At 42.6% G+C, this 27,474-nt stretch overlaps 1 protein-coding gene across 1 annotated transcript in view; it reads left to right on the top strand.

The window, feature by feature from the left end:
- The window catches only part of LOC144767758 (killer cell lectin-like receptor subfamily B member 1B allele C), a 322,370-nt gene that overhangs the window by 137,530 nt on the left and 157,366 nt on the right, over positions 1 to 27,474 (top strand). Inside the window, exon 2 of the mRNA XM_078651145.1 lies at positions 8,966 to 9,064. Within this exon, the coding sequence (XP_078507271.1) occupies positions 8,966 to 9,064 (99 nt within the window). The remainder of the gene's footprint in view (positions 1 to 8,965; positions 9,065 to 27,474) is intronic.

Genomic DNA, 27,474 nt, shown 5'->3' with positions numbered 1-27,474 from the left:
TGTCTCAGTATACAAACAATTGTGGGAATATAGTCATTATTGGAGACCTGCTTGAATGGGGTAGGGCTCATTTGTGGATCCTTACTCACAACTATAGCCACTTTGTATGATATTTATCATCTTAGGTGTGGTTTCATTGTCTGATATATGTTTATATATCTTACTAGATATGTGATTGCTTCTATTGTAACTATTTCAGCCCTGAAGAAGTCACTGGTTACCATACCAAGACGAAACACGTGTTGGCAACGGCTTATTGTTTTTGTTATCTGGGTGAAGATTGAAGTCTCTTTCCTGATCAAATTGGAAATAAATTAAGAAGATATAAGAAACTACTACTTTCTTGGATTGAATTTGATGGACTAAATAATTGTTGTCTTTTTTCTCTATCGAGCTCAGGATATATTATTGTGTGTCATGCCACTAGGCCAGCTATCCCATCACCAGTACAATAGTTCAATAAATCACATCTATATCACGTCTCCTCCACCCCTCTTCACATGTTCACATGCCTGATGCTTGCCGCCAACCTTTTAGATATAGCCCTTTTTTCTGACATGAAAATGATGGTCCTATGTGAGCTTTATATTGAAAATATATTGGGCTGTGACAGGGACATAGTGGGAGCACTGCTAGGCTACTAAAGCCAAAAAAGCGAAAATATATTACAGAAATTGTAACAACAAATAGGACACTCTTAATAAGGGAGGATGATTATCTAAAAGAAGTTTAAAGATTCTACGCCTCTTCGTACAGAAAAAGGGCGATTCACGGTAGGATTGATATGCACTGATCAGGGAATTAGAGGTTAGGAAAGTGATAGTGCTTAAACTTAATAAGGTCCTCAGACCATTTTTATTTATTCGCTGATTACCGTTTTAATTGACATTGATATTATGACTTTAATGCCTTTGGGATTTTAATTTGAGATCAGAGGTTTTTTTTTTAAAGTAAAATATATTTGCAATCTGGTTCCAAATGTAACATCTCCCAATTTTTATCAATAAATGGTATTGAAATTTTCTGTCAAATAGAGTGAAGTGCTCCTATGATGGCAAATAATCTGTGTGTACGGCCTACATGGCAGGTTTTCTGTCATTTTATGTTTAGGGTTAGAAGTGGGAAAGCTTGAATGTAAGGGTGGCTAACCATGTAAAATGAATGGAACATACAAAAAAACATAGGTTTGTGGGTACTCAAACATAGCTTGTGTGACCAGTCCATCCAGAGAAATATATTTATTGGCTGCTCCCAAAAATGGAAAATGCAATAATGCTTCGAGGGCGATCAAAGGAATAAAAGCCACCCAAATTTCATGTAGGAATCTGGGTGTGGGTACCTTCAAAACAGCAGCACTCCAGTCGCAGATTTCCAGACTTAGCCTGAGGGAAATTTGTTTATTCTACTCCATGGGAGGAAGACCAAGAGAGAAGAATATTTTAAAAGGGCTGTTCATTTGCATCCAGAATTCTCCGGCAGATCTCCCTGTTATCTGCACCACAGCACCTGCCTAGATAGGAAACAAGCATTGGCATAGCCAATAGGTCTCGGCTTTGGGGCCGTATAAGTGTTTAGCCATGCAACAGTTGATGTTGTTGCACCAAGGATATTATGCTGCACAATTAATACTTATAAGGTCCCAAAGGTGAGACCTATTGACTATGCCAATGCTTGTCTATGTAGTTATTATGTATGTACAGTGGTTGAGCTTGAATGCTGGCAGCTTTAGAAGTCTTGTTATTGTGTGGGTGACATAGTTCTGAATCACCTGATATTTCGCCTCTTCAGATCTATCTATACAGAACAACCTTCCCTTAAGCTTGACATGATGAGTATTATTGATATTTACTCATTCTTAGCTAGAATTTTATGTTTTGATTTCGAGAACATTTCACAAATGTCACTTTACATACAAAAATGGTTTTTACTAGTTTGAATTTAAATGGCTAAAAGGCTGCACATCGGCTACTGGAGCTTGTGATCTGCATAGCCCTATTGATAGGAAGTGGTGCAGGTGCCAGTAAGTCAGGGCCGGAACAGTACAGATTTACACACTATTTCAAAATGAACTTGCAAACACTCCTCATAAGTTATAACCAGGGTAAAGGAGTGGCACCTGTGGAAATGAACTGTAATATTGTGGCGAAATGTCACCAGTGGCGCAGATCCATTCGACGACAACCACCAAAAGCTGATACATGCGAAAAACATAGTGATGAAGGCAAACTTCAAATTAATAACTGTATATTTAATGCCAGTTTTGTTCCTTTTTGAATAGTTTAAGTAAAAACGTGCATTTTTATGGCCAGGTTCATCACGTTACTAACATTAAGGTATTGCAGACATGTGAGTTCCAATCCAAAACCTTCGCCGACTTTGAAGAGGAGTAGTTTCCAGACTTCAGGTATAAAATCAAGATAAAGGCAGCAAACCACAGGACTAAAGGCTGGAGAAGCAGCAACAAGTCAAGCCAGGGCGCCAATGTATGTGCAAGCTGATGTCACCAGACCCATCTATACACCACGGTGTCCGTTTTGAGACCTGCTGGGGTTCAATCCAGAGCCTCGAAGGTTCGCTTCTTGGCACAGGGTACGCCTCAAAGGGTACATAAGGGTGTAGTATCTCATTCAGGGGCCCTAGCATGAAGGGTGCGAGCCTGAACAAACGCTGGTGTGCGCAACACTGTCACTGTAAAATGTACCCCCAGTCACCAGTTTACCCACTCCTGCCTGCTGACATCATGGCTGATGCACATGCTACATTCCCATGAGCGGTCCCACATTTCATGCTCTGAGCCTAACTGAGAATATTGGAAATGTATTTGCCAGTTGAGCTTTGGAAAATCCAAGAAAGAAAGAGGGTTCTCACGCTCAAGCCGCACGCCTCTATCGTTACGTGTCAAAAATAAAGTACTCGTTCAAGCAAGTACTGGTGAAGGGCATTTACAAAAGACGTGCAACTGTCCCAAAGGAAGAACTGACAGCTTAACAAATACAAAACGTGACGAAAAAGATTCAATTTGTTTGGAAGGCACAACACTGTGGGTATCCACCTGGTTAACAAACCCGGGAGTGGTGCGTATGTGCGTGCGTAGTCTTCACTTTTCAAGCACTGCACTAGTGCTTGTGGTGCACCACTGCGCGCTCCCGCAAGGTGAATACCACCACAAGCACAATGCAGTGCAGGAGGACGACGATTCTCGGTTCAAGCGGCCATGGGATGGAACTCCCTCCCACGCACCCTCAGACTGGAATCCAGTTACCTGGTTTTTCGCAAAAAACTGAAAACGCACCTATTCCCGAAATAAATGTCCCTCCTCCCTTCCCTTCCCTCAATGGATATCAGCCTTTTTACAGCGCGGGGATGCCCTTGGGTCACCAGGCGCTATACAAATCGCTAAATAAATAAATAAATAAATAAAAAGTGAAAAATTACGGCTTAAGGCCTTCCTAAGCAGCGCGTGCGCGCTGCACAGGCGAGACCTAAAAATCTTTCACATTACAAGACAATCTTCCTCCTCCCCAAGCCATCATGCTCCTGCCACTAAAGCACAGATGGTGCCTGCTTTGTATGTGGCTGTTTGGGGTCATGTGGTTGGCACTGAGTCGTTGCCTAAATTAGAGGGAGTAGGGTGAGTAGGGTGTAGTAGCAGGGTGTATGTAAGGCTCAAGGGTTTAACCTCATTGGCACATCTGGAGGATCACATCCCTGAAACATCATGATGGAGGTTGATACGTTTAAATATGTTTTCCTGTGGTAACAATGTGTAGGCGTCATGCAGCTTCTGAATGTGTCAGCTAAGTTCTACGGGAAAAAGATCAGTGCTCAATCTGATACTCTGATTCTAGGTGGGTCCCACCAACGTTAATATTGGAGGTCTTGGGCGTATTTTTCCTTATCAGAACTTGACTCAGAACAAGAGGGACAAAAGTGGGAAAGAAAGAACAAGAGAAACACAGGAAACAATGACAAAGGTAGAAAACACACCCGCAGGAGTGAATTAAAAAGTTCAAGAGTGAAAGAGGTATGTGGTGGAATATAAGTTATTAATCATGCGTTTTCCCATAGAAAAATTCAACAAGTTTCACTTGCTGAAATGTACCTCTGAAATATTGTGAAGAATGTCAAACAACCACAGAAGAGGTAATTCTGATTCCTGTGCACATAGTAGTTTGAACAGGGATTGGAAATAATCGGTCACTCGTAATGAGGGCCTTGGTGTTCAGCAACCCTGACCTTTGGAATATCCCTGGTGACTTGTGAAAAATAAAATAACTTTGGGCCTGTCAGCCCTGCACTTGAAAGTTAGGTGGAAAAGCGGAGGTATTTACCACGTGGCAAATACCATCACGCCACAGTGAAGTATTTACGACGTGTCTAACTTTTTCTTATTCTGATTTTAAACTTGCAAAAGAGGCATAACCTGAGGAATCGGTATTTAACACACCAAGGGACATATTAACAAGGAACAGGGAAAATTAACGCTAAGGGCTCTTAGCGTAAATTTTTTAAACGTCCGCTATCGCTGGTTAATAACGCCTGGTTATCGCGTTGTTAACAACGCTAACCGCCTAGGCGATAAAAAATCCAGCGATAGCAGCATTTTGGGAGGTTATTGCTGGTAATGAAGTGATAAACCTTCAATGATAGGGATATCCTTGTTGAAAGCCCATGGTGGACTTAGCCATGTAATCCACCTCCCATTGGATTACATGGCTAAGTCTGAAAATTAGCAGATGTAAAAAAGCAGTGTTAACCGTGGTTAGCGCTGCTTTTTTTGTCTCTAACAGGGTTAGCGTGAAGCTTGATAATAGGAAAAATGTCGTTTAGCAACATTTCTCCTATTAATTTGCTCTGGAACGCCCACTTTGCATCTCAGAGATGCAAAGGGAAGTGTAGTGAAAAAGGGTGCGAACATGCGATTTTGCATGTTAGCACCCTGTTGTTGATAGGGCGATATTTTTATCTCCTCTTCTTTGGCTTTTAAAGCCAAAAAGGCGGAGACAAAGCCCTTGGTAATATGCCCCCGAATTCTGCATGTTTTGAATTTTTGTGAGCCTTTTCTCCAAAATAAAATTTGGCAGGTTAGGCCACCCGGAATCTATCAGGAGAAAACTGTGAGGGTTTGATCTTTATCACACAACTCGCAATTGTGATCCCTATGCAAACACTGCTTGAACATAGATCATGTATTTAGTTATGCAAGTGGAATCAGGTCTTTATTCGATATAACCCTTCTTTAGTAGGTTTTTTACTTTTTGGTGGGCAACCAAATTATAATAAACATGCATGCAACCATACAGACCACACTTGTAGGACTGTTTCCTGGTATGGTCATAGATGAATTGCTTTTTAACCGACATCAGAGAGTATGCCAAGGGAGGATGGTACCTGTAGTCAAACATTCATCAAGAGTATGCATCTGTTCACACCTGTAGTGTCTCCTTGAATCAATGTTTAACTAGTGGGAATACTAAAGCAGGGTTATATCGAGGTCTTGAGGAAAGCAGATTGACCCTATATGGATAGCACAATGGCTGAAACATGTCGCCCTTCTAGATGCTTGAGAGCATTATATCGTAAGAGCATCACATTGTTTTTTAATCTAGTCCTAGATCCTCAAAAAATTTAAATCAGCAAAATAGGATTCAGAGGCCATTTAAACCCATACTCCCTGCCTACACTTACCTTTACAAAAAGAGCTCTGCTTAAAAATGCGTTAATCCCACCCATTCATGTTTAGTGTTTGTGTGAGGGTCCGATGAACCTATATATATATTTTGTAATATATATATTTATATATACACATCATTCAATAGAAAGAGACAACTAAAGATAGCCTACATATCTGAGAAATTGTGACGCTAGCACTCATCGACCTGGATGACCTTCGCTCAATGATCTCGGGCTACACATAACACACACGCATTCCATGGAAACTGGGTTCTCCCTCTCCTTATGTTTATTTAAAAAACACAGCCACCTGAAAAGAACTACGCTGATCTAAAATCAATTGTAAATGAAACAGGGTGCGTTTAACCTGAGTAAAAAAGATGGATATTCTGAAGGAAAATACTTTGTGTGTGGATGTTTTCCTTGTTAAAGAACCATTACTCACAGTATAGTTATTAAATGGCTAAAGAGGACTGACCTATTACCCTGTGGTGTGTGCTGCAGTTGGTGGAGAAAAATGTGAATGACACAATAACAGACTAGTGGGTGAAGAGAGCTGTCTGAAAATCCCCAATGAGTAAATAATATATACATTTAGTAAATCAAAAGGTCCTGGGTAGCACCAGACCTAACAAGCCCAGTATCAAATATGTCCTGGAGAAGAGACTTTAAAGCGCTATGAGGTTATGTGAGGGGGTTTAAGTATTTGAAACAACCTTGCTCTCTCAAGGGAAAGCATGTCATAGGATGAATGAAGGTGGTTTCAAGACATTATAGCAAACACCGTCCATCATTCATGAATCAGAGGAGATAGACTGCTGCACTTGGTTCCATTGGTGTTTCACTGCACTACACTGATGTACGATAGTTCAGTGTATCTCCTTGTGCAACTCACTCCTGTCCACCCACCCGGATGGAAGCATGGGGGTGGAGATATTTTTTACCAGACAGCACCCACACTCGTGCTACACAAGTAGGCTTCTGAATAGGCAATGCACAACCACATGCTTTACACAATGAGTTAGTTACTTATTCAGAGCAGGCCATTCAAATTGTGGTAATATCGTTAATCTATATCTGGGATGCTTACAGTATTACAAACACTTGGCTTTAAATGGGGAACAAAATGAAGAGACAGTGTTAATTCTGTGTTTACACATTTTAAGCTGCAGAACAAGCACTGCCACATTTATCATGCTGAGATGAGCATCGCCACGTCTATTATGGAGTATTATTTTAGTTTCAAATGAAAAAGTGTGATAAATATGGTTTAGATGTTGTCTGTTTATGTAAGCTGACAATTGTGAATTCCTGAGAAGCTCTGAATGAGAATGTGAGGAGGGATCTTTCTTCTAGACTCCTCTTTACTATCCTCAGTTCCCTCCCCTACTTCCTTCCTTTCTCCACAGTGTGGACTAGCAGGGCCCAGAAGAAAGACCTGCAGGGAATTAACCTGGTGCTCATAGTGCAGCTAGAAGAAGGGGAGGAGTGGGTGTACCACATGCTGTATCCCAGGAAGGTAGAGGGGTTAACACCTACGTAGGCTGCCACTCATTTACAAAGGATACTGAGAGTTATGTCTAGACACTTCCCACATGGGACCCTCTTGATGGATGATGTTGTCCTGATAACTTCCCTCATCTACGCTCTAAATAAGACCCTAAGGATGTGCTCTCCCTCCCACCAATCTCTTATCTTAGATTTGGGCTCTTGGATTGTTTACTGTTGTGTGTTTCCTGCATGGCCCATTGTGCTTTTCCCTATGTTAGTCTAACTGTGCATGTTGTAGGCCTCATTTCCTCGCACATGTAACTATCTAAACACGTTTTAGCTTTTCTGCCACATTGTACTTTCATACGGAACCTGCATATGTTTTTACATTCTGTTATTGTCCTGGGATTTAGTCTGAACACCATAGACAAGGTCAAACAACAATGTAGCTTGTTATTCTTTCCAGCCAGGCACAAGCACCTAGACATAACACAGAACCGCACATGTTGTTTATGCACGGACATGTCCTATCATATAGATGAGACCATGAGCAACAAACAGACATGGAACATAAATTCTGTGCCAAGAGCACTGTATCGGCTGAGATGTTGAACATCCACCTGTGACTGCTAAGGTAGGGGCCTGCCAGTAATCCTAGAGATCGTTGATATATAATCGTTAAGCTTGATTGGCAAGGGAGGTGGGTTTAGGTTCCTTTGTCCTATAAAATGACAGGGCTTTTCATGATATATGGATTATTAGCCATTCTTATGATATTGTTGGTATGCATTTGTTTTCTAATAGTGGAACTTATACTGCATTTCAGAGCACAAAAGTTTAAATAAATATTCTAAACGGCCTTCGTGTATTCTGGTTATTTTATTGTGGATGAGTCCAAGTGAGAGGACGAAAGGGTGCGTCCTTTTACAGCAATCCCTGAGAGGGTCGAGAGTGTTGTGTTCTGTGGTGACAATTCACTTGTTTCTCTGGTAAGATTAGAATACCAAGTAAGGCACTGTATCTAGTCAGACTCAGACCCTTAGGTACTGAGGTGATATGGTGACTTGGTCCCTATATACTGATGTTCTATGGTTCTAAGCATAGTTCTGTTCCACAAAAAGTGACACACCGGCGGCGTAAAAGTGATGCAAGGGCTCATAAATAAGCACCTTGGAGTTTTACCCCAATAATATCCTGTGTTATTCAGCACACTTCTCTGAGGAAAACCCATTTGTGCCCGAGGCGGCAGGACAAGCAAACTCATTAATAAGTTATGAGTATTGTCTCTAGTCTCAAAACTGGCCAAATAAAATTATATTTTAGGTAGACCATTTGGCACATAACTGACAATATTTCTTTATTTTTCTATGGGTTCTAGAAAAAAACATGCACTCGTTTAGATTCGAACCTGGAACAATGAAATTGACAATACACAGATCCTGCAGCAGATGGGTTTTAATGTGCAGCACCTAAAACAACATGACGCTGAACAAGAGGCTGGGTGTTTGGAAGGAAATTATTCAGAATATATATTTTTTTGCATCTGCGAAATGCAAGACCGTTGACTCATTTCCATAGACATTTGACAATAGTGCAGAATGTAACCTTTGTGACCATCAGGGAGCATATGGACAAGCGGTAAAACAAGTGTGGCAAAGTGATGAATGACCCAACATCTCTGGCTGTAGATGGAGTTCTCCAGACCTTCATTACATGAAAATATAACCACAATGGTAGAAATTATGCAGAATTGTGGATTATTAGGATGATCAATGAAATAATTCCTCCTTTAATTTTACAGCTGACCCACAAGCTCCCCGTTTCCAGAGACCTGCTTCATGGATATTTGTCTTCTTCAGTGTCCTACTAGTCCTTGCTGTGGTGGGATCTGGTGTTTGGAGTAAGTGCATAATTCCAAAGAAATATATCATCAATTAGATTTTTTTGCTGAATAAACAAATAATAGCAGTAAGTAATCAAGAATATTGAATAATTCAATTTACCTTATTCAGGTAAATTTATTGTAAAATCAACTTCACAACCAGGTAGCCTTCTCTCAGTGACCACTAATGCATTGTTAATCCATCCCATAGAGATCCAAAACACACACACACGCACACACCCATGCTTGCACACACACACATATACACACACGCACACGCACATAATTGTACGCACTTGTCTGCACACATATACACATGTGCAGACACACACATACACACACACAGCAAAGTCAATCTTTGGATATGTGTAACTCTGCGATGGTTCTAAAGCAAATCTGAAAGGAGATGCCTCGCTTCTGCTCACTGCACCATGGCTGGACTGGCAAAGCACCTTAAGACTCCCTTGCAAGGGTCCAGGCTGTGGTGGCACTACTCAGGGGGTAAGACTCACAGGAGACAAGGTCCATGTTCTGGAATCCAGGTGGTTTGAGCCTTTTCTGTCTCTGAGGCTCTGATGTGGAGGTCAGCCAACAAGCCCTTGGAGTCATTCTGGTGGCCCTGGGATCAAGAAGCAGGCCCAGTCCATCTTACTCAGGCAGAATAGCAGAAGTCCAACAGGGCAGCAGGGTGGCAGGGCAGCAGAGAAACAGAGTAGAAGTCCTCCTGACGGAGCAGCAAAGCAATTCTTCTGAGGATTTCACAGGTCCAGAGGTGTACTGAAGAGAGGGGTCAGAGGGTCCAATATTTGGAGAAGGTTCTTGGGACAACAGATGCCCCCTCTTCCAAGACATTGACTGATGTCTAAAAGCACTTAGTAGTAAACAACCTCCTGAAGAAACCTTCCACAAACCAGGCTGACCTCAAGAACCTCTGGCCCATCTCACTGCTTCCATTCGCAGCCAAGGTGCTCAAAATGGGCATCAACACACACCTAGCAAACTTCATCATAGACAGCAACATCCAGGACATCTCCCAATCCGGATTCCACTGCAACCACAGCACTGAGACCGCCCTACTTGTCGCCACTGCCAACACCCTTGCCCTCCTCAACCAGGACCAAATGGCAGCCATCATCCTCCTGGACCTCTCAGCTACCTAAGACACCGTCTCTCACTGCACACTAGCCACCAGACTCCATGATGCTGGCATTCGTGGAAAGGCTCTCGACTGGGAACGCTAATTTTTCACAGACAGAACTCAGCGAGTCAGACTCCTGCCCTACCTCTCAGAACCGACAGAGACAAGATGTGGAGTAACCCAGGGATCCTCCCTCAGCCCCACACTCTTCAACATCTACATGGCCCCTTTCGCAACCATCGTCAGAAACCATGGGCTCAACATCATCTTCTATGCCGAAGACACCCAGCTCATCCTCTCCCTCACCAAGGAACCCCACATCTCCAGACACAACAGGAATGAATGCCATTGCAACCTGGATGAAGAAGAGCTGCCTGAAACTCAACTCAGAGAAAACAGAGGACCTCATCTTTGGCTCTACCCCCTCAGCATGGGATGACTCCTGGTGGCCCCTACCCCGACAGACCATGCACGAAACCTCAGCATCATACTGGATTCATCGCTCACTATGAACTGCCAGATTAATGCCGTATCCTCGGCCTGCTTTGACACCCTCTGCATACCCCAAAAAAAGGTTCATATGGATCCCCTCCGAAATCAGAAAAACGGTCACGCATTCCCTAATCACTAGCAGACTGGACTACGGCAACGCCCTCTACTCCGGAATTATAATAAAAACCTCTGCAAGCTGCAGACCGTCAAGAACGCCTCAGCCAGACTGATCCTAGACATCACCAGTCACAACCACATCACCCAACACCTCAATGATCTCAACTGGCTCCCCATCGAAAGAAGAATCACCTTCAAGCTACTCACACATGTACACGAGGCCCTCCACAACATCGAACCAGCATACCTAAATAACTGCCTCTTCTTCCACGCCCCTGAGACAAACCTTCAATCAGCTGACCTCTCTCTGGTCACCACCCCATGCATCAACAAGACCAGAACGGATAGAAAGTCCTTCTCCTACCTTGCAGCCAAGGTATGGAACAACCTCCCCCTCCACCTCCGGCAAAGCCCTACACTGCTCCAGTTCAGGAAGGACCTCAAGGCCTGGCTCTTCAGAGGATCCCCGCACCCAATGGAGCCACCTGCCCCCTAGCGCCATGAGACCCCCTCGGGTGAGAAGCTACACTTTACAAACCCCTGATTGATTAATTGATTGGAGGTTTCTACACCCAGAGGTGTTGGAATGCCTTGACGTCTTGCCCTATTCCCAGCTTGTCTGTGGTCACAAAAGACTAGTGTCAAACCCTTTGTAGGAGGTGACAGCTCCTCCCTCTCATCAAGTCAGAAATGGCCCATCTGACAACACCTATTTTCCCTTTGTCTCACCATCTGGGAGCAATTCACAAAGATCGACTGCCAGCTAAAACTAGTCATGTGACACAGCATACAGGCACCAAATGGCTAGGACATGAAAAGGTCAACCTTATAAAAGTGCCATTTACAGAACTGTATTTTAAAATCCAACTTTACCATTAGAGGGAGCTTTAAATGGCAATTCTTTAGACACCAAATTTGACATTCAGAACTGCTTCCATTTAAAGTTATCATTTATTAAATGTGTTACGTTAACCCAATTTTATCCTATGGGAGAGGCAGGCCTTGCAGTAGTGAAACACTAATTGGAGAGCTTTACACTACCAGGACATGTGAAAGTTAAAAGTACATAACTTTTTAAATACACTGCACGCTGCCCTATGAATTTAGGGCCCATACCAGGGGTGGGATACATATATTAAAAAAGGAAGGTTTTGGTCTGGCAAATGGTTTATTATGTCAGGTCAAAATAGTAGTTTTAAATGGCCCACACGAGCCACAATGGCAGGGCTTAGACATGTGTTCAAGGGCTACTTAAGTGGGTGGCACAATAAGCGCTGCAGACCCACCAGTAGCATTCAATGTACAGGTCCTGGATACATGTTGTGTCACTGTAATAGAGCGTACAAGTATATAAAATATGCCACTTGGGTGTAAGCCAGTTTTCCAATATTTAGAGGGGACAGCATGTGCACTTTAGCACTGGTTAACAGGGGTAAAGTGCAACAAGTTCTAAGGCCATCAAAATCGAGAACAGCAAAAATGGATGAGTAATGCAAAACGTTCCGGGGACGACCACCCTAAGGCTGTCAGGTCTAACACATACATTAAGAGACTTTGGGTTAGCCCTGTTTTACCATTGTTCTGTTCAGCTGCCATTCAAATTTTACACCCACCAACCACAACAAACAGCAGGAAGCTAAGGGTCATTCCACTTCAATCATTAGGTCTCTTGTACTGCAAGCTCTGGTATTTGCTTGATCACACAGACATCCGCCTATAAAAAAGCACACTTCCAAGGCACGGGTCATGGTCCAATACTTTACTGCCCCAGTGCTTCTATCTTCCTTTTCTTTATCTTTTATTACATCTCTGTAGTCATTCGTAAGTGTTAAAACTATTTCCTCATGGTATTGTAATTCAAAACTAATAATACATTTTCTTTGCACCAATAAGAATGATATTTTCCTGTGATGTGAAATACATGTAGAAAGGGTTTCTCTACCTGCTGTAAGTACAACTCTCTGCTAGGAAGCACTCATACTTTTCTATTAAATTTATATGCAAAGATTCATTTTAGTTTTTATGTCGAGCCTTTAGTGCTTGTGCTGCAGGATGAGCTGCTGTATGTCATTTATTAAGTTTGACTCCTCCCATCGATTTGGATTGGCTTTTGTCTATTTCATTAAAAAATAGTAGCCTATAAATGGTTAATGGTTGGTGCAAGTCTCGCCTTTTTCTCAAAAGTTAACTCCCATGGAGCGTCGCAGCAAGCAGAGATGACCGGCGGAAGTGATGAGACAGCCATGGTCAATTTCTCTGTATCTTCTTCCCTCTGTTTTCACTCTCTCTCGCTGTCCACACATCAGTGCTCAACAATAGAAATGTGTGGGAAACAGGACCAGCCAGCAATCAGTCACCGTTCACGAGAGCCGGTTCCTGCCCTGGAGACTGGCAGTCCACGCAGCCAATCCCCGCCTCCTGATAATAGGGCTCCCCTGTTTACAGACCTGCCAGTCTGATGGCAGCTGTGCCTCACCTACCCTCCCACAAGGTCCCCCCAAATCGTCACTGCTCTGGAGGGCCATGGGATCCTTCTGTTTATTTACTGCTGTGGGAAGCAACTTTCGAGCTAGTGCACCGAAGTTTAAACAAGCATTTGCAATGCATAGGTCTCACATTTGCAAGAGTTTTAGCTATTGGCATTATAAATGACAATGTCTTTTTATTCATGTGTTTTTTCAAACCTGCAAGCAGTGTTTAAACACACACTTTGTTCTTATAGTCCTTGCTTAGGAGAATCAAGGCTGGCAGTAAAAGAGGTACAGTTGCTGCCAGCCTTACTTCTCATAAGCAACAACTCAAAGTACAAAGTGTGTGTTTATGCACTGTTTGCAGGTTTTCTAAACACAAATATAATTTACAATGCCAATAGGTCAAATGCTCACAATTGTGAGAACTAAATCGTCAATGTTTGGAAGTCTATTAATGCCCAATCTAATATAGTGCAGTTCCTATATTCCCAATAGGCTCTGCGCATTGGAATAATATACCCTATAGATATGACATAGGACTGAGGTCAATATGTCTCTATCGAGTAGACTAAACTTAATTGTGAATGCCAGCTAGCTCAGAGGTCACTAGAAACTTTTCGAATATACAAGGAGGGATTAGTTTCTGACAACTGCATAAACATGACAACTTTGTTTCCCAAGAATAAAACGTATCTTCAGAGTCGTGGAAACAATAGATAACTATTTTACTCAGTCAATCGTGCATGCTTAGTTTCTACAGAGTTGCAGAGAAAATAGAGAGATGGGGGTTTCAATAAAAGGGGTCCATTGAACTCATTCAAGAGAGGTGAACTGCTACAATCGTTAGACAGAATGCAAAGTATAATGTGTACAGCATAAACAGTAATATAAAATAATATTGTAATAGCATTGTCTGGTGCTATGACATATAAACATACGTACATAAATAACACAGGCTAAAATACTCAACTGGTGTTTCTAAAATAAGCCTACCCCAATGTACCTAAGCTAGGTCTAGTACGAGGGAAGACGTAAGTGTGGTCTTTAGCATAGGTTTAGTTTTTACCAAGAATTTGCCAAAGGTTTCTCTAGGTTCTAATCAGCTCCATACCTTAGAATGAAGGAGGTTGGTATCTGTGTCTCAGACTCGATTTCCCAACACCCCGCAAGGGGAGTCAGAAACACTGGAGCTGGATTCTAGGCAGAGGAGGACAGCTTCCTATCAGTGCATCAGCTGGAGAGTCGGCTTCCTTCATCACTTGCTGTAGTGAGCTGCGTAGGGCAAGTAGGTAGTCGAACTGTACCAAACCACACCTTGCTTTACCATTGCAAGTGAAGGTATATTTATACCTTGAAGGTGTTTAGGAATGACATCCTTGATGTAAAGTTGGGCATGTGACCATCATGGATGAACCCCTAAGGGAATAGTTTAGCATGCTTAATAATGAGTTTCTTGGAGAACTCAATATCTAGGTTTAGGGGAAGTCCCTTCTGCTAAGAAGTCTGGTTTTCCAAGAAATCGTTGTGATGTTTGGTGAACGGATGGAAGTGGCCATGCCTGTATTTGCGTAGCATGGGCTATGCCTAAATAAGGGCTTGATTTCTATGCCTACATGAGGGCAACGCAAATTGTACCTATATAAGGGCATGAATCGGGAAAATTCATTCGGAATCTAAAACACCATACAACACCCACTCCACTTTCTTATATACGACTTCTACTAAATACTAAGTCCTAAACATGTTGAAACATGTCTAAAATACATCTACACACAAGTGTTTAAAACCCACCCAAAACACTTAAAATGCATTGGTACTGGTTGTTCACAAAAAAGCATTGGTGCTGTACGCATTCAAAGCAATGTTTCATTCTAAGCATATAGTTGACATTTGTGAAATGCTAACTGAATCAATCATGAAAATATACATTTATGAAATGGCTCATAAATACAGAAGAAAAAAGGTGCTGAAACCATTTCATGTCAGATTACATAAAACTGTTTGCATGTGGACAAGGTCAAATATTGTCTCTGGAAGTTTTTCAAAGAATTCTTGTTCTCTATGAATAGTTTTACTTTTAGCAGATTACTTGCATCACAAAAATGAAAAATACAAATTTGGAGAGATCAATCATAGGAAAAAGAGTTCCAAAGTTAGAAGTTTGTTTTGAAAAAATGAAGGTCGAATTCAGAGTCTCTCAGAACACTGTGTGCCAAATCAAAAGTCAGTGTTTGCGTTTAGAGAAAACATCAAATCTTCTAAGTCTGTAAAAAATGTGTCTACCATTGTAGGTGAAAGTTGGATCACCTCGTTTAGAAGATTTACCGCACATAGATGTGAAGCATCGCCGTCAGCATTGGTCTTCTTAGCAATGTTCGTAATGGATGGTACCTGCGCGGCTGTTTCCTTTCATACCTCACCGTTAGCATTTTACGTCTGTGAGATCTCAATGAATGCCGTCATCAGAATTGGTATCCACTGGGGACAACACAGTGCATGGGCCATTACTGGTTCAAGCAAAGTATCAACATCCATTGGCATTACTGATGGGAGTGTGAGACATGAGTCTAACATGCATTCTTCTCCGCATAGCAGGCAGCATAGAACAGGTAAGATGCAATCTTGCCAAATTGGTCTGAATGACAGAAACCTTGTGGTATTTAATTCTCTTAGATGAGGTTGTCCCAAAATGTGGATGATGCGCTCACGACACTTCATCTTCAGTAGAGTTGTCTCCATGGAGAACTGGGTGTCGCTGGTGAATTGGCTTGCCATATCGCAGCAGTAGGAGAAAAAATAGTATCCCTGCAGTGAGTCCCAAATTGAGCGGCAGTCTGCCAAACACAGAGTGCACGAAGTTTGGAAATATTCCTAGGACCGCTTCAAAAGGTGCTAATAGTCCAGAAAATAGAGTCTTAAATACATATACAATACCGCTCGTATCAGACATGTTTAAGATACGACTTAACATTTCCGAGAAATATATAGGGCAGTTTGTAGTTAAGAGGGCATGTATATCAGAAGAATTCCTTGCGACTTGCAGATCATAGGTTTCTTTGTCCGAGGTCAGTGGCACAGTTTTTTGCAAAAGAATGGCTTTCATTCTGCTTAAAGTATCAATTCGTATAGAAGAGATGTTCAGTGAAGGCCATAAAGGCGACTCCTTGTCTGTCTTGGTTTTAGGAAACAATACTTGCATACAGCAAGTGACCCTGGCTGACACAGTTACTAGATATGGTACTCCTGGCATCATGCCACAGCAGCCGTGATCATTCAACATGAGGTAACTCCCATTCGAGAGCTGGCCAAAAATTGGATCAATCACTGCAGCTGGTGAACCTTGCAGGTGGCAGGATAAATTGTTAGAGGAACCATCACAGGCCCTGTGTAAGTTTATACAAAGGAGAGAACCGTTTAGTGCATTTTCACAATTTTTTCCACTAATAAACACTTCACGCCCCCCACTCCAACATCCATGCGTGTACGGTAATTCCCAGGATGTCTTGATGTATTTTTTACCCAACCTTTCATATGTGCCTGCTGGTATAGGTTTTAGGCAATACTGAAAATGGAAAATTGTAACAGGCAGAGTGAGTTCCATGTATAATCCATTCAATAGCTGTTTTTCCTGCTACTGTAAATGGAAATCTTTCCAGTTTTTCAATGCTCAGCACTGTATAGTCTTCTCCCCTTTGTGTCATTTGAGCATAAAAGGCTGCAGAATAAATTTGTTTGATCTGTTTATCAGTGAGATTGAATTCTGAAAACAGTGACGTAGTATTGATTAAACGCCAAGGCACATAGCCTAAACATAGGTTTTGTAACTTCCAACCTAATAGCATGATAGAGCGTAATTGTGACTGACCATGTTGCAACATGACCAAGTCCTGTTCCATGATGTCTATGGCAGAAGACACTATGCTGTCCAATGAATATATTCTGGATGACAGAGTTGTTAACCCATTGTCAACCACAAAGAGAGTTTTCTCTAAATGTATACGATCAATTTCTCGTATTCTTTCCGCAGTCTCTGCTTGTGTAATCTTCCATGCTTCATTATAAGCAGCATAGAAACAGGCATATATAAAACATTTATGACGTGGTGTTCTTGGTCCTAGCAAGAATTCTCTAAGATCAGCGCCCTCTTTAAGTACAGATAAGTGTTGTTTTACATCCTTAAGTGTAGATCTTTGTAGCCAATCAAGGCAAAGTTTTCCTACACTGTATGTTGTTACTATTCCAGGATGCTGTCTTTGAACATATCTTGGGTCTGGCCTAGTGAATGTGAAACCCTGTGTTTTGCTCAGGAATCTATCTTGACAGTTGATTGTGTCTGTGGGCCAGATTAACCATTTATTCCTATCTGGATCTGTTCTGTTGTGATGCAAAATTATAGTATGTACATCGACCTCCCCCTCTGAAGTGTTACTGTTATCAGGTGTAGGTGTAGGTATAGACGGATTGTTCAGGTCTTTTATCTTGGCTAACCCAAGACAAGACATCTGTTGGACAGTGTCATATAAAACATAATTTGCTCAGGGATGAAACAGGCCCTAAATATAGCTTCTATCCCCTGTACCTGCCAATCTTTTCTGTCCCAGACAATTTTTGTTTCAATGTTGTCTTTCCAAAAGTCGAAACCTAGTTTAGACATTTGAGCATAAAAGGCTGCAGAATAAATTTGTTTGGTATTTGTCAACATACTTTTCATGTCTGTTTTGTTTTCATTTCTAAAGTAAAATAATTCTGGATTGGATACATTGAACCCTGAAAAGTACGGAAATCTTTTTGCAAATGTTTTTGAGCTACCCTTTGGTGGCGTAGGACAATATTCCCATTGGTTATACATTAATACATTTCTAGGATTTGCAGATCTGTACATGACATGATGACCATAATATTATAACAATACATTTGTTCATAGTTTGATGAACCTTCTAAATATTCATGATTTGTAAAAACTGCAGACATTTCTAAGTCTGACATCATGTTATTAACGAAGTCCCAATCATCAGAAAAGGTACCTGATGAAACAAAGTCACTTAATGAAATCTTGAATAAGTTTGGAATCTTCAACAGCTCTGACGTGCCAAAAATGTCATAATCAGTTCTATCCCAAGCTATACCCGCAGGTATAGGAATGGCTTTGATGTTCACTGATGACAAGTCTCTTTGTTCACGATGAGATGATTTGTGTGGCTTGGGGAGTACGTTGATGTTCTTACATGCTGTGTCCATTTTGACATATCTTCCATTTATCAGCATTCCCAAAGTTAATACTAGAGTCAACCATAGTATGAGAAAAATCACACCTAACACAATCCAAAGTTCAATCCGTGGCAAAACCAGATAAGTCTTTTCCAGGTCATGAAAAAGGTCTGTTGCTTGTTCTTTCAAAGTTCTTTTTACTGGCGTCATTTCAGGCTTGCTGGGATCCTCGGAAAACATATAAAATATAATGAAATAGCCAGAGGCAGTTCTGTCAATTGTTGGGATTGCATCAGGATTCGTTGAAATTGCTAAAACCTCAGGATAACTTGTTACATTTGTGTAGTCAGATACTACCTCGTTGTAGACAGGTTTTCTTGCCGAACTGTTTTTTGGGTCTCAAGAGGTACAAGTTCCATAGCTTTATTGCTTAGTCCTTCATTTCACAAACAGGTTCTTCAAAGGTGATGAGCTGGTCATCTGCTACATTGGCAGAGTCCACTTGGCCTACTGCTTATTATCGGCCACATGATGTGGTTTGACAAGGTCGAAAGACACAAACCTGTTCTCCTTTTTACCAGCAAGGGGCGGCAGTAATACTGTTTTTGATCTATGGATTGCTAGGACAGGTACTGGTTGTTTGTAAGAAGGCCCAAATTCCTTCTTGTCCACGATCTTTTCTCTGACTAGATCCCCAAGCTTAGGAATCCAGACAGGCATTGCTGGGACGGTCAGTTTCTCTTCAGTGGTGGTTGGCTTCAGGAACACGTTACTTTGTTTCTTTCTTATTTCATTTAAGTCCTGTAAAACAGCCAAACGGTCTTTGATATCAAAAGGTTTTTGGTCTACAACTGAAGTCTGACAATCGAGGTCCGCTACTAACATTCTGTTCCCAAAATGGACTTCATATGGAGTGATACCCTCAAGAGAACTTCTTGGCAGATTGTTAAGACTAAGTTGGACACTTATTAGATGTTGACCCACCCGTCACCCGAGCCTAATACCATAGCTGTTATAGATTGCTTAATGTCCCAGTTTTTTCTCTCCACAACCGAATTTCCCTCAGGATGGAATGGACAAGAGTACCGCAATGCAGCCGCAAATTTGGCCATGGCCTTGTAAGCTTGAGAGCTAAATGCAGGACCCTGGTCAGAATGTAGCGTGCCAACTGCGTATGTGCGGTAAAGACTCGCAAATCTTTTATAACAGTTCGAGCGTCAGCCGAGCGCTTGGGCCACATCCAACTGAATCTTGAACACGAATCCACTGCGACCATGATATATTTATAGTTACCATCCCTCTGTAAGGGACCGCAGTGGTCCAGGTAAACGCAAGCTAATGGTTTATCTGAAATTAACAGGGGCATCTGCGCAGGACATTTCACAGTAGAGACTTTCATCTTTTGGCATATTTCACATTCCAAAACATAGTTTCTGGTTTGTTTCCTCATGCGCGGCCACCAGATTCTAATAATAATGACACTGTGGCTGAAACACCTGCATGTGCAGAGGCAAGCCCTTCATGTGTTGCTAAAATTAGTCCTAATCTGTGTTCCATTTTGGAAATACTCTATCCCCCACTCCAGGGTTTCAAGCAAACGGAAGATTGTTTGTATCAGTTACATATGAGTATTTGAGTGGAAACCCTTCAGGTAATGTTTTACCACTGTCTTTGCTTGAAGCATTGACAGCTAGCATTATTTCTCCATCTATTTTTGTTTTTGAATGAGTGATTGCAGTTACGGAAGCCGTTTGCACAGCTGTCTTCGCGACTTCATCAGTCAATGAATTCCCTTCAACATGAACGCCATCACGTTGATGACTCAACATATGTATCATGTGAGTGTTTTGTAGTCCTTGTCATAACTAAACTACTTGTTCCCAAAGCATTTTATGCTTGATTGTGCCACATTTTGCATCTTTGTAACCATTTTGAATCCAGTTCTGCAAGTATTCATTGTAAGATTGAACACAATAATACGAATTGCAGACTATGAGTATGGGTAATTCGTGGTCTGTATTTTTAAGTGCCATCTTGAATGCTCGTAGTTCAGCTCACTGTGCTGTACAATCTCCTAGAGATTGAGTTTTAATGACCATTGGTCGGAATTTGACATTGCACCAACGATCTTTAACGATCGCGCACGCCGCACTATAGGCTCGTTTCCCCCTGTAGCGGGTTGAGCTGATCCGTCAGTATAAATTATACATTCATACTGCTCTAGAGGTAGAATTTCAGTAGGCAGAGGCCATTCTTTTTCGTATTGTAGAAATGCCAATACTAGACAATATGTATTGTCTGGTTTGGAGAGCGGAAACAAAGGATTGTTCATTGGCGAGGTGCATGTTTCAATCACCCCTGATATTCAAGTTGATCTAAGACCTCCCTGACCTGTTTTTTAGCTTCTTGCTTAAATGGCTACTGCCTTTGTGCAGTTGGTTGATTTTTTAACTGGATTTTGTGGTGAGGAGAATCCTCATCCCATCCAACATGATTTGTGCATAATGGAGGAGCCTGGGCAACTGCCCATTTCCTGGCATAGGTATATTTTAAATGAATTGGAATGTGGTTTGAGAAGACTGGCATAATGATATCTTCGCCATGTGGGCACTCCCTGACAAATTCTGGTGGTCAGTCTTGTTCAGCTAGAAGAATGTCATAACCCTCAGAAAGTCGATCCCAAAAGAGTGCTCTTAGGATGTATGACGTTACAACGCATACTTTTACTCCGCATACCATTACAACGCGGTATTTACAACGAATACCGTTACAACGCATAGCGCTTAGAGGTGCTGGATAGTGGTAAGTATAATTTTCTATTCCAACTCCAGTCCCCGTGGACACTAGGGAAGGTGTTGGATAGAAAATTAAACTTATTCCCTATCCTAGAGCGCCCCCCAGCGCAATGCGTTGTAATGGTATGCGGAGTAATGGTCGCGTTGTAGTGGTAGTGCGGAGTAAAAATTGCGTTGTAACAGGTGTATACCGTGCTCTTATCTTTCTTGGTATGTCTCCCTCCATCCGGAATGGTATTTCATATAACTTATGTGGAGAACTAACCCTGGTATCTGTAGTTTCAACTTGAATGAATTCATTCAAGTCCACTGTCTACAGATGATCCTTCAAGTTCTTGCGAGCTATGGTGTTGTGTCCTCAAGATCCTCAGCATGTCTGATTTTTAGACCTGCTACCTTCTTTTTGGTGAATTGAGGTTTCTTGTTTTTCTGAACATGTTGGTCGTCTATGGATTTCACGTGTTCTTCCTTGTGTTCTGACCGTCCTCTTCTTTTGGATTTCTGTGATGAAGTCTGAAAGGTACGAGAGGAATGTGTATCAGTATCTTGATATCTATCAGGTTTTCTCAAATTATCCCCATTCCTGAGGATATACCTCCTTTCAGAGGGCACCCATTGAGGAGACCTACCCCTGGAATGAGAGCGCTTCTCTTTAGAAGTTTGTTTAGTGAAATGAAATGAAAGGAAAGGAAAATTTGTAAAGCGCAGTAGCTTCCCTGAGGCGTCCTAGCGCTAAAATGAGTGGTGCTTTCGGGTAAAGCTGCTAATAAGAGGTTTTATTCAGATTTCTTAAAAAGGAAGGTTTTTAGATGTTTGTGGAATAGGAGAAGGTTGGGCTCGGATCTCAGACAGAGAGGGAGAGAGTTCCACTGTTGGGCCGCGTTATAGGAGAATGACCGCCCCCCGCATCTTGAGCTCTCGATCCTAGGGACTGTAGCGAAGAATGAGTGTGCCGAGCGGAGCTGTTTGGTGGGGTGGTAGGGTGTGATCAAGGAGTGGTTAATGGCAGCACCTGTTTTCCAAAAAGCTTGGTGGGAGATGCAGAGGGTCTTAAAATCAATTCTCTCCCTGACAGGAAGCCAATGAAGGTTTCTCAGACTGGGCTTGGCTGAAATACGGCGGGGAAGCTGAAGCAGAGTTCGAGCAGCACAGTTTTGTATTATCTGGAGCTTTCATAGGGTATTTTGGGGGGCTCTTAGGTAGAGGGCATTGCCAAAATCAAGGCGGGACTGGATTAGGCCTTGAACTACGGTCTGTCTTGCCCCAAAGGGCAGGAGGGGGAGGATCTTCCGGAGAAGCCTGATAAGCCCGAAGCAGGTGGCTGATAGTTTGGCCGCTTGACAGTTAAAGCTGAGTGATTTGTCCAGCCAGACACCGAGGCTTTTTATAGTGTCTTTGGGTATAGGGGGAGGGCCAAGGCAGGTGGGTCAGAGTGAGTTTATCGAAGGGGCCGGGAAGCTACCGAGGAGCATTAGCTCCGTCTTGTCTCCATTTAATTTGAGGCAAGAGGAGGTCATCCAGTTGTTGACTTCTTCTAGACAGTCCCTCAGGTTGACCTGTGCTTTGTGAGTATCTAGCTGGTTGAGGGACACCACTAGCTGAGTGTCGTCGGCATATGTAATGATCTTTATCCTGAACAGACGGACTATCTCAGCTAGTGGACTCATGTAGACATTAAATTGCGTCGGGCTCAGAGAGGAGCCCTGCGGCACCCCACAGCCCAGGGGTTTGCTGGAGGAGATGGTATCGCCCTCAAAAACCTGAAAAGACCGGTCGTTTAGAAAAGATTTAAGCCAGACGATTGCTGTCCCTGAGACTCCCAAACTGAGGAGTCGATGCAATAGAATTCTGTGGTTCACCGTGTCAAAGGCGGTGCTGAGATCCAAGAGGATGACTGCCACCGATCCTCCCCGATCCAAGATCCCCCTGGCTTCTTCTGTCACTGCGACTAGGGCGGTCTCGGTCCCATGCAGGGGACGGAAGCCCGTCTGAGAGGGATCGAGTAGATGGTTGATCTCGAGAAACTCAGTCAAGACCTTGTTGACGTGCTTCTCCACGATTTTACTCATCCAGGGGAGCAGGGAGATGGGGCAATAGTTACTGGGGTTGTTGGGGTCCAGATTTGTTTTTTTAGAAGCGCCCTGACCATTGCTCGTTTACAAGGAGGTGGAACAGTGCCTGTGGAAAGGGAGGCATTGAGCAAGTCCAGGATGATGGGGAGAATACTGTGGGCGGCAGAGACCAGGGTACGTGGGGGTGTTTTCCCACTTCTTCTTAGCAGGAGTAGGAGTGTTTTTTGTAAAGACCTTTTCAGAACTTTCGGACAGTTGGGGTTTAACTGGTTTCCCACCCAAACTGTCTCTGCCTAATTCTTCATTGAATTTTTCAATTATTCTGGCTAGTTCTTGTGGTTGCTCAGTTACATTAAATTCCCCATAATTTCTGGTGGATCGCCACAGATGCTGCTTCACCTTTAATATTGGCTAATATTATTGTTGAGACCTGTTTGAAATCTTTCAGTAATTTCATACCCAAATTTAAAGCAGGCTCTGCCCCGTATTCATTTTGTATCTGTATCAGGACGTCAGGTATTACCGTCATAGACGCAACAGCGTGTGTTTTAGTGTAGATAGCAGCAAAGACGGTAGCCCAAGTGGTGCAGTCCTCCAGATGTGGTGTGAGCCCCATTGGTAAACAGATTGTTAAAATTCTGTGTTTCTCATGATGGGTAGTATTAGGAAATACTGCTTCGATTTGAGTAATTATTTTAGCTATCCAAAATTCAATTTGTTCCCATTTTGCAGGTAATTTACAATGACTGAGTGTAGAGTCTGTGGTGTAATTTTTAGTGTATTCCCCTGGTGAAGGGTATGTTGTGGAATCATTATTGCAGGTTGTCAGAGTCCGCATGACATATTGAACCAATTGTCTATAAATTTTGATTAACTCTTCTAATTGAGTTCGTAATTCTACATCTGTCATTACATTAATGTCAGGATGTGGTCTATAGCTGTCCAAGACCGGCCATGTTGCTCCTGGTTTACCTAGTGGATCGAACCTGGTAATGTGATTTAAATATTTTAGGGTGCCTTTAAACCAGACCTCATGCTCCTGGTAAGTTAGTGGATTTTCAATATCCTCGAAAGAAATGTATTCCTCTGGCGGTTCATCTTCTTTGTTGAAGTGAAACATGTGTTACTGGATTTGCTTTGGGGAAGACTATCCATGAATAGAAGACCTCTGTCTGGTGATATTCATGTGCCTCCATCACAAAAACTATCCTACCACCTCTCAATGTTAGGCTATTTTTTATACATTTTATAGTGATGGCTTTCCTTAAATTTATAGGAATGCATATAGCATCCTCATCGGTTTCTTGGAAACCTGTATAGTTTAAAGCTTGTACGGCGTTGTCGCCTGTAGCTCCACTGGCCCCAGGATTATCTTCGTCAGCCATTTTGTTGACTGAAAGTTTGCACAGCAAGTTTCAAGGAAACAAAGATAAGGTGCACAATATTTTGGTACACTGTATCCTTCAACGTTGAACAAACCAAAAAGCTAATACATAGGATTTTTCGTCCTACTCAGCTATGGCGGATATTATGCTTTTACCCACTCCAGATGTCTATTGGAGTATTACAGAAAAAAGAGGTCTCTGAGAAAAGCACAACTCAGTTACTTTAGTACCGAGCGTTAAATTAGTGCCTTACCAAACATTGGGCGCCATGTAGTTTAGTTCCTATTTCACCCTATGTGGGAAGGGTATGCCCAGACGTGGGTCCCCTGCTCACTACGCCACTGGAGTCAAGCTATCCTGGCTGAAGACGGCTGATAGCCAGAAACCGGTCCTAGGATGCTTGATTCCGGTCCAGGGAAGACATGGCTTGGCAGTTCGGTCTGGACTGTTCCCATGAGGCACAGGGTCAAGACTGATTTGCATATGGCCATGTCTGAACTGGTATGGCTTGGTGAGCCGTCATCAGCTTGCCTGGCTGATGACGGCTGATTAGCCAAAAACAGGCCCAGATCTCTGCACTGGGGTGAATGTATGACATTGTTCCGCTTTCTGTCCATCAACTGTTGTTTTTGCATTTGTCACCCCGAGTGGGACGGGTATGCTCAGGCGTGAGTCCTGTGCTCTCCACGCCACTGGAGTCAAGCTATCCTGGCTGAAGACGGCTGATAGCCAGAAACCGGTCCTAGGATGCTTGATTCCGGTCCAGGGAAGACATGGCTTGGTAGTTGTGCCATTGTGCAACATTCCGTCCATCATCTTATGTGTTTTGCTGTTCACCTTATGTGGGAAGGGTATGCCCAGACGTTGGTCCCTTGCTCTCCACGCCACTGGAGTCAAGCTATCCTGGCTAAAGACGGCTGATAGCCAGAAACCGGTCCTAGGATGCTTGATTACGGCCCAGCGAAGACATGGCTTGGCAGTTCGGGCTGGACTGTTCCCATGAGGCACGGGGTCAAGGCTGATTTGCATATGGCCATGTCTGAACTGGGGTGGTGTGGTGAGCAAAAAAAGATGGATTTAGGCCCAGATCTCTGTACTGGGGTGAATGTATGACATTGTTCTGCATTCTGTCCATCAACTGTTGTTTTTGCATGTGGGTCAGTGAAAGCATGGTTTTGGGGATGTATGAACATGTGTTCATATGAATGGGATATATGTGTACGGGTGACTGAGAGACAGTGTTGTATTTACTTGTGGCACAAGACATACCTTTTGCCACCATATGTGGCACCATTACATGTATAACACAATTAGGAGAAATTTAAAGTGCAGAAAAATGTTCTGCAAAAAAGTCCAAAATATGGAACCTTTTTCTGCACTTTAAATGTCTCCAACTTAAAGTAATGGCGGTATTTTTCACTTAAAAATATGGCACTGTAACAAGAAAATTAAACTGAAGAGTTACCTTTGTTTATTTGGATTCTCCCATGTCCAAGTGTCACATTTACAAACACCAATCATCTTGCTCCCATTGGCCTGTAGACATTGTGGCATATTTATAACAGAAAAATATATTTGTTTAAATGGTAGGAATTTCACGTGAATAAGCATGCTTCATAAAACATTCAGAGTTATTTGGCTTAGTTGAAATTGGAAAAAGACATTAATACTCATTGTTTCATAGAAAACATTTTCTTCACTTTAAATTTCCCCCATTTGCAAAAAGGACTATTTTTCAGTTATAAATATGGCACAGTGTGTGTGTCTACTGGCCACTGGGACCAAAAGGCCTGTTGCTTGTAAATGCAACATACAGCAGTGGGAGCCTGCACGGCTAGTGCGTTACGGGGCGGGTGCGGGGAGGGTTGGTGGAAATGTGTGCGGGCCCAATATAACATTTAAAAAAAATACACTTCACTTGCCTCCAGGTTCCATGCCTTCCCTCCTGCTCTCCTCCGTCTCAGAGTGAAGCACGCCCAGGCTCCCCTGACCAATCAAAATGCTTCAATTCAGGGTTGTGATTGGTCTGTGTGCCGTGACACGGCACTCAGTCAGCGGCTGGATGGGTGGGCATATTCTCCATGCAGGCTGTAATTCAGCCTTCATTGAGAACAGGGAAAGTGTGCTTGACTGTTTTGGGCTGCCTGAGAGGCCCGACCAAATAGTTACTGTGCACCTCAGAAGGGTTCTACAACTCCTCCCCTGCTCTGCAGCCCGCCCTGTCATGCAAAGCTGCCACAGCAGGAGGACAAAATAAAATGATAATAACATTACCTTATTGTCATTTTATTTTTTACTTTTTTCCTTTTTTCAAGGCAGTGGGTGGACGCTCCTTTTCCTTAGTGGAGGAGCTGCCACTGCCATACAGTTATAAACATGATCATAATCAGGGGATCCAATCAGATCAGCTAAGTCTAGAGAGTCAATCATTCTCAATCCAGGTGCCATACTTCAGTGCATGTAGAGCACAAGCTCTACCCCCCTTTCACAGTTTCATTTTAGGGTCACGAAAACTATAGCACCAATTCCATCCAAACAAACGGAGACTTTATCAATCCTGATGTTTTTTGTTTGCAGGAAACCCATATTCCATGGTCTAATCACAACATTTTAGCTTCATGGGGTTTACGCTACTAGCTGCTTCAAAACAAGCTACTATGAATAGAGGGGTTGCGATTTTGGGGAGTCAGGGGGTTGCAGGAACGGGTAGGATGCGGGTGGATAACTTTGGGTGGTGGGCAATTACTGAG

This window comes from Lissotriton helveticus, chromosome 7 (genome assembly GCF_964261635.1).
Source record: "Lissotriton helveticus chromosome 7, aLisHel1.1, whole genome shotgun sequence".
Lineage (NCBI taxonomy): Eukaryota > Metazoa > Chordata > Amphibia > Caudata > Salamandridae > Lissotriton > Lissotriton helveticus.
The sequence above is the reverse complement of the archived record's forward strand: the minus strand, read 5'-3'. Positions and strand labels throughout refer to the sequence as shown.